At 37.0% G+C, this 8631-nt stretch overlaps 1 protein-coding gene across 1 annotated transcript; it reads left to right on the forward strand.

Moving 5' to 3' along the window:
- Positions 1-5048: 5048 nt before the first annotated feature.
- Positions 5049-5990, forward strand: LOC113007589 (olfactory receptor 6C4-like). Its single transcript, XM_026144303.1, has one exon. The coding sequence runs from the start codon at positions 5049-5051 to the stop codon at positions 5988-5990; it is 942 nt and encodes a 313-aa protein (XP_026000088.1).
- Positions 5991-8631: the final 2641 nt, after the last annotated feature.

Raw genomic sequence — 8631 nt, forward strand, 5'->3', positions numbered from 1 at the left:
AGAGTTTTAGTGTTCTGGTTTTCTGTCTGTGTTCCATAGTTGCTGTCTCCCCTGTCTGCTGTATCCCCATGTCCAGTCAGTGTCTGTGTCTGCCCTGGTCCCACGTCTCTGTTCCCTTTGTTATAGTGCCTGCCTGTGAGTCTGTGTTATGTGTTTCCGGTTTTACTTTGAAAGTCCATGTCTGATGTTAATGTGTCTGGTTTTGCTTCCCCTTGTCTCGTTAGGCCTGATTTGCCCCACCTGTGTTTCCCTCCTGTTACCCATTCCCTGATTGCTCCCTCTATGTATTTAAGCCCTGTGTTTCTTTGTGTCTGTGTCGTGAGCTACTCTCATTTATGCTGTGTGGTCCATCTGCCTGGTCATGTAAGTTTATTTGGATTTTTGGAATGTTTTGCCACTTTTTGCCATCCAGCAATAAAAAGCTGAGTTTGAGTTACTTTCCGCCTCCGAGTGTCTGCACTTTGGGTCCTTCTACTTCCACTCCTACCTGCACACAGCCTTAATCTGACAATTTCTTTGCACATGTCGAGGAGCGTGTCAGGCTACATTTCACTGTGTGTTATACTTGTATAACTATGCATGTGACAAATAAAGAACCTTGACATGTTTTAGCATACAGATATAAAGACACATAATCAACCATGCGGTCAGACATTCCCAAATAAAGCTAAGGAATGCTGTTCCAGGGTTTTTTTTTTTTTTTTTTTTTTTTTAAATGCCAAAGATTAAAAAGCACGGTCAGCTCGGGGTTTAAAATTAGAGTGTGGGACAGTTAGGAGACTCTGGTTAGTGGATCGGAGAGCCCTGCTGCAGTGATAAGGTCTTATATAGATGAGCTTATAAGTATGGGCCTGTTCATGCACACAGCAAATCCAGCATGTCCAAATTAACACTGTCGGATTTGATTTCAACACTATTAAAGTGTCTATATGAGTCCACACCAGAGAGTGGTAATTTAACTCTTTTTGGAGAGTTGGTACGTTAACTCTGATTTAGTGTTAAACACCAAATCTGTCTGGAGTTGATAATTTAACACTTGGTGTTAAGAGTTTATATATTAACTCTCAAGAGTATTTTAGTTTAACTACGTAAGAGTTATCTTCTAATTAATTCTAAAAAGCAGGAATTTTACTGTTCTGAACTTCTAGAAATTTCTTTTGGAAATAAACATTTACTAAAAAGACTGGTTTTTGAAAAACATTTATTCTGAACTGTGCACCACAATTTCAAAACATTTTCTGAAAGATGTAACAGTATACAGCAAATTCAAGTGTTAAATGTTTTGGTGTTAATAGTCTTCTTGCAAAAGTAGAGTTAATTTTACTCCAAGTAGAGTCACATTCTTTCAATGTAACTCTGAGGTGTAAAATGATAGTAGTTAAAATCGAGTGTTAAAAATGAGTGTTTCTCTGTCAAATCTGGAGGTGTTACAATGGAAACATTAACTCCTGACCTCTTAACTCTGAACTCCTACAGGGGCTATGACACCAACAGAGTAAATTCACAGACTCCGCCCCCAGCACCATAGCCTCCAATCGAAGCTGAAGTGAAGCTGTTTCAGAACATTTTGCTCTACATATTTGAGTTGTTTGCCATGCTTGGTAAGTCATTTTTTCAAAGATTGTTTCAATTATTTCTATTAGCTTTTACTTCTGTTGCTCTTTGGAGTTGAGACAAAGCTGTGTGAAAGGTATTAGCCATGTTGCTCGGTGATAGCATAATATTCTGTTTTAGCTAGCTGAAAGGTATTGTTTGCGGGCAAATACCACAGCCTTGAAAAAAAGCTTGCATGTGAATTTTCAGTCAAACTTTTGGTCAAATACACCTAAAACAATGTCTAGAATGTGAAATGTTGGTATAATGGTGCTACTTGAAGCCTGAAAACGATCGCCCATTAAAAAAAAAAAAAAAACAACACACGAGCAAACGGCAGTAGCTGACGTCCTGACTGGATTCTACGTTAGCATAGATCCCTCCAGAGTTTTGTGCACACGGTTTAGGTAAAAATTAAAAAGATTGAGGTTTTACATTTAGTTCAGTATTACCTGTCGCCTGCGTCCTTGTCTTTTGGGAAAATACTTTACACTAGTAATGGCTCAAAAAGGATTCCTTTTTTTTTTTTTTTTTTTTTTAAACTGTGCTGCAATTGTTTACTGGATTATTTGTGCCATTAGTGTCAACTAATTTTTATTCAATCTCCGCACAGGATATGCTTGTGAAGATGGAATATGGGGGAGAGCAGAAGTGCGTTGAAGTTCCACAAAGTGATGAATGAAGGACATGCATGTTGTATTGAAGAAATAAGTGTTGAGACTGCTGTTATTTGCATTTACCAGCTCACCTATGTCAGACCTTTTGATAAACACAATTCTAATGAAAGTGAGAACATGTACACTGTTACATCTTTCAGAAAATGTTTTGAAATTGTGGTGCACAGTTCAGAATAAATGTTTTTCAAAAACCATTGCGTCTTTTTAGTAAATGTTTATTTCCAAAAGAAATTTCTAGAAGTTCAGAACAGTAAAATTCCCGCTTTTTAGAATTAATTAGAAGATAACTCTTACGTAGTTAAACTAAAATACTCTTGAGAGTTAATATATAAACTCTCTTAACACCAAGTGTTAAATTATCAACTCCAGACAGATTTGGTGTTTAACACTAAATCAGAGTTAACGTACCAACCCTCCAAAAAGAGTTAAATTAACACTCTCTGGTGTGGACCCATATAGACACTTTAATAGTGTTGAAATCAAATCCGACAGTGTTAATTTGGACATGCTGGATTTGCTGTGTACACATGTTCTCACTTTCATTAGAATTTTTTTTTATCAAAAGGTCTGACATAGGTGAGCTGGTAAATGCAAATAACAGCATTCTCATCACTTAGTTCTTCAATACAATATGCATGTCCTTCATTCATCCCTTTGTGGAACTTCAACGCACTTCTGCTCTCCCCCATATTCCATCTTCACAAGCATATCCTGTGCGGAGATTGAATAAAAATTAGTTTTAACATTAATTAATGGCACAAATAATCCAGTAAACAATTGCAGCACAGTTTAAAAAAAAAAAAAAAAAAAAAAAAAAAAAAAAAAAAATCCTCTTTGAGCCATTACTTGTGTAAAGTATTTTCCCAAAAGACAAAGACACAGGCAACAGGTAATACTGAACTAAATGTAAAACCTCAATCTTTTTAATTTTTACCTAAACCGTGTGCACAAAACTCTGGAGGGATCTATGCTAACGTAGAACCCAGTCAGGACGTCAGCTACTGCTGTTTGCTCGTGTGTGGTTTTTTTTTTATTTTTTATTTTTTTATTTTTTTTTTTTATGGGCGATCGTTTTCAGGCTTCAAGTAGCACCATTATACCAAAGTTTCACATTCTAGACATTGTTTTAGGTGTATTTGACCAAAAGTTTGACTGAAAATTCACATGCAAGCTTTTTTTCAAGGCTGTGGTATTTGCCCGCAAACAATACCTTTCAGCTAGCTAAAACAGAATATTATGCTATCACCGAGCAACATGGCTAATACCTTTCACACAGCTTTGTCTCAACTCCAAAGAGCAACAGAAGTAAAAGCTAATAGAAATAATTGAAACAATCTTTGAAAAAGTGACTTACCAAGCATGGCAAACAACTCAAATATGTAGAGCAAAATGTTCTGAAACAGCTTCACTTCAGCTTCGATTGGAGGCTATGGTGCTGGGGGCGGAGTCTGTGAATTTACTCTGTTGGTGTCATAGCCCCTGTAGGAGTTCAGAGTTAAGAGGTCAGGAGTTAATGTTTCCATTGTAACACCTCCAGATTTGACAGAGAAACACTCATTTTTAACACTCGATTTTAACTACTATCATTTTACACCTCAGAGTTACATTGAAAGAATGTGACTCTACTTAGAGTAAAATTAACTCTACTTTTGCAAGAAGACTATTAACACCAAAACATTTAACACTTTTGAATTTGCTGTGAAAGCTTTATATGTTACTAACAGGGTTTAAAGTGGATTCTGAATTTCACTGGGAGCCAGTGAAGGGATGCAACAACAGGTGTAATATTTGAGTCGTGGTTTGATTCTTGGTGGTGTGTTCTGCACCAACATGTGACCAGTGGTGTTCTATACTGCAAATTTTGATATTGATCCAATATCAAGTAAATACAGGGAGGGCATTGGCAATACCAATAGAGATACCAATCCTTTTAACCTATAAATAAGCTTATATAGTGAAAAGGAGTGTTTAATGATTTATGAGAATTATCGTCAACATGCAAGTTCTGAACAAATTTCAATGATGACTAAATCTCTGTGATCACTAAATCACAAAACACACCTTTCAGCTTTTCGTGTATTTTGAAACTGTATGTTATGGAGAGCTGGCATCTAAATGTGCCTGTCTCGATAGCACTTTGGGGCAAATTCTGTTGTTCAGATGTGCTCTAAGCTATAAATAAAGCAGACGTGACAACAGTGACTTGATGTTACTGATGAGGGGGCTGATGTACCGGCTGACTTCCTTTTAGAAATTGTGAGAGCCAAACATAAGAACCTTAAAGATAACTTGTTGCTGTTTAGGCTACATTTGTTTTCTGTAAAGAAATGTAACCACAGTACATACTAACGGGGTTTGGCGGCGTAACCCAATGCTGAACGCTAGTCGTTGCACGTGCAAATCCGCAAAAGATGCAAAAACGCCCCCTCAAAAAAATTCTCATCCATTCATTCATATTATAAAATGAAACACATATGGCAAAACAATTTCTGTTGTATGTGTGAAAAAAAGTGCAGAAATTGTATTTTCAAAAGTAAATGAAAAAAAAAAAACAAGAAAAAAAACCAAGAAATGAAAGCATCCCTAGCTTGATGCACCACTTCAAGCTAACTGCGTAATGCCGTTAACCCAAAGCGTATATAAACCTCTGGTGACATACTCTTTGAGGGAGACAGTCGACAGACAGTCTTCTTTTTACTGTGACACTAATTTCTACAAATGTAATATTCTCTTGTTGGAAGTGTGAAATGACACCTTAAAAAGGTAAACTATTTTATTATGGATAATGTGTCAGTGGTTACTGTTTTTACTCTCTCAGGTTTAAGTGGTATAGCAAACTACAAGATCACTATCTTTATTTTTACTTTACTGTGTTACTGTGTGATTTGGCTGGTAAATTTGACGATAATTGTGACAGTCATTGTGGATAAAAGCCTTCATGAACCCATGTACATCTTCCTCTGCAATCTGTGCTTCAATGGACTCTATGGGACAGCTGCATTTTATCCCAAGTTTCTCTACGATCTTCTGTCCACCACTCATGTCATCTCTTATGCAGGATGCCTTTTACAGGGTTTAATGGTGCACTCTTCAATTTGTACGGACTTCTCTCTTCTAGCTCTCATGGCATATGACAGATACGTGGCTATATGTCGACCTCTTGTGTACCACTCTCTGATGACTACACAAAGAGTTTGTATCTTTGTATTTTTTGCTTGGATTACTCCCTTTTACCTGATATTAATGAGTACAATAACAACAGCAACATCGAGGTTATGTGGCTCACACATACCAAGAATTTACTGTATAAACTGGTTAATTTCTAATCTAGCTTGCTCTGCCTCTGTAGCTACAATTATTATTCCTGCTTTTAATTACACCTTTTATTTTGGTCATGCCGTTTTTGTTTTCTGGTCTTATGTACATTTGATCAAAACGTGTCAGTCATCCAAAGAAAACTGGAACAAATTCATGCAGACATGTGTACCACATTTATTCTCTTTAGCAGTCGTTGTTGTGTCTTTTCTTTTTGATATGTTATACATGCGATTTGGCTCAAAGGAAATACCACAAAGTTTTGAGAATTTCATGGCAATGGAGATTCTCTTCATTCCACCAATTATTAATCCCCTCATGTATGGATTCAAACTGACACAAATTAGAAACAGAGTTTTGAATTTTATATGTGGTAAAAGTTCAGCTTTTATATTAAAGTCATGAGTGTGTCTGTTTATATTTGTACATATTTAATTCAAGAGAAATGTGAACTACATTGTTAATTAATAGACACTGTGACATATGCATATTATTTCTAGGTTGTCTTCATTAATTGAAATATAAGCATCAGACCTCCCTTTGGGTTTGAACATATAAACTAAACATATTTCCTGTACATTCATTTATTTACACTTTTTTCTTTTCTAATAAAATAATGAGTTTTATTTAGTTACATCTTACTTTGAAGTCCAGCTTCTTTTTCTGGTTGACTGAGATGTTTTCTTTCACCTATAGTTATACATACCTACCTTTGGTCCAGAATTGCATTGTCGGGTAATTACTGAAAATCTCAGCCACTAATTTATTTACTAAAATAATAGTGTTGTTTTTTTCTTTCAGTCTCTTTTTGAGCTTGATGGTTCACTTCACACCTGGGGTTCACTGTTCAGGGTTGCCCCCACAACAGGCCCTTACAACTGTACAGGCCACAGATCAGTACATGTTCCTTACCTCAGCAACAGAGGTGAGAAACACAATCCATTCAGGCTTAATGACCCCAGCCACACTTGTGATGCTGCTGAAGCTCTGTCAAGTTAAAAAACTTGTATTGTATGTATTGATTTTTAACCCAGTGAGTTGTCTTTATTAAAACAGAATGACACACTTTATTCGAGGAGTGTACAGACTTGCTTTAGCTTTTGAATTAAAATAAAAAGGCTAAATAGTATTAAACACAGAGATAAAAATCAATATAAAGCAGCTAAGCATACATTGTGGGGGTATTAAAACTAGAGATGGACCGATCCGATATTACGTAGAGGCGGAGGCAGACATTTGAAACACCCGGGGCTTAGCCCTAAAGGGTAGTATGAATGTGGGATTTTTTTTATTTTTTCTTTGGGGGGGGGGGGGGGGGGGGTAGAAATGACTGAAAGATTAATTGGCTCTGTTTTGAGTTTTGTTCAAAAAAGAATGACTTCATATAGGGAAAAATATATATCACATGTGCAGGACACCTTAAACTAGTTTTTTAATTAAGCAGCGAGGCAGAACAAAGTCGGGGCTGTATCAAGACACGAGGACTAAACCCCAATTCAACCAGACCCAGAACTGATCCTGAATTAAAACAGGACTACAACAGTTCAATATCAGGACTACTGAGGGCTTAACCAAGACAGAACCAGAATCAGAACTAGATGATAGTAGCACTAAAAATCATCATAGACCTGCACTACACTTGTTTTTTTTAATTCTACCAAAGTACAATATTTAGATTGAGAAAAGTTTATATAATTATTTAGCCTTGTTGTGCAAACAAGCCTGCAGAACTTAATAAATGTAGTATTTGAAAAATAGCAAACCTAAAAAGAAACACTAGGTACGAGATACATAAGTACCTATGATACCATGATACTTTTGGTAAACAACCATTTGACTAACATGTGTGTCTCACCTGCTCTTGTTCCACCTCCCTCTCTGTGCTGACAATCATCAAATATACAGTTGAAACCACATATTTATGTACTCTTCAGATCAAAACACAAACACTTTTTTAATTGTAACATCAAATCAGACTAATTTTTTTTTTTAGATTAATAAATATAAAAAACATATTTGTTAACTTTAAGAGTAAAGAGAGAACTATCTGTATTTCTTAATTGCAAATGGCACCAAATTGTATTCAAACTGAGCCACACTTATGGAGGTCCATAGTTCTTTTCCTGGTGTTTTGGTTGACATCTCTTGATGTTCCCATGTCACAGAAACAGGCTCTGTGTTTTGCCTTATATGCATCCACAGCTGTGCTACCAATTTACTCACATTCACTCTACTAACCTATCAGAAGCTTCTTCAGCTCAGAATGGAATCGTCTGGAGTTTTCTTATTAATTAACAATAAACTTAGTGTACATGTACTCCTAAATTTGATGAAAGTGATAAGAATAGACAGATCCCTCTCTCTTTATTCTGACATTTAACTAATTCAAAAGATATTTCAATATTTATCTAAAACAAACAGTTTACTCTAAATTGATGTTGTACAGTAAAAATGTTTTATGTTTTCTCCCTAAAGTGTATGTAAATATCTGGTTACAAATGTGAATATCCTGCTGTGTACTGAAATTCCTCTTGTTTTGCATAGAAATATACTGAACAACATACAAAGCATAATATTGTGGAGGTATGTAACAACGACAGGAGAGGTCTCAGTGTCTCACTCCAACCACTTTATTAACTGACAGAACTTCACATATAGTCAGCGCCAAAATCTCCACCCCCACACTTCCTTTCAACTTGTGTGTGAGTGGAGCCACCTGGTGGTCCGCCACACATACCCCCCCTTGAACACACAGTCAGGTCTCCATTCAGTCCAGGACCCTGGGTCTAAGCAAACGACCCGCACGACTGAACCTGGGAGGGAGAGAACAGGCAGAGGAAGGTCCATCCTGTGAACGAGGCTGGTGAAGGCGAGCAGGAAAGGCAGGAGGAGGCTCAAACGTTGGTGGTCCGGGGGTAGTCCTGGGGGGAAAACCAGAGACTGTCAACCCCAGCGCAGGAGGTCGGCCACGGCGAGGGGCCTGGGCCGGCACTACATCACTGTCCGGAAGAACATGTGCTGGTTTAAGTCTGTCAACACACACAGT

This window comes from Astatotilapia calliptera, chromosome 16, assembly GCF_900246225.1.
Source record: "Astatotilapia calliptera chromosome 16, fAstCal1.2, whole genome shotgun sequence".
NCBI classification, from domain to species: Eukaryota; Metazoa; Chordata; class Actinopteri; order Cichliformes; family Cichlidae; genus Astatotilapia; species Astatotilapia calliptera.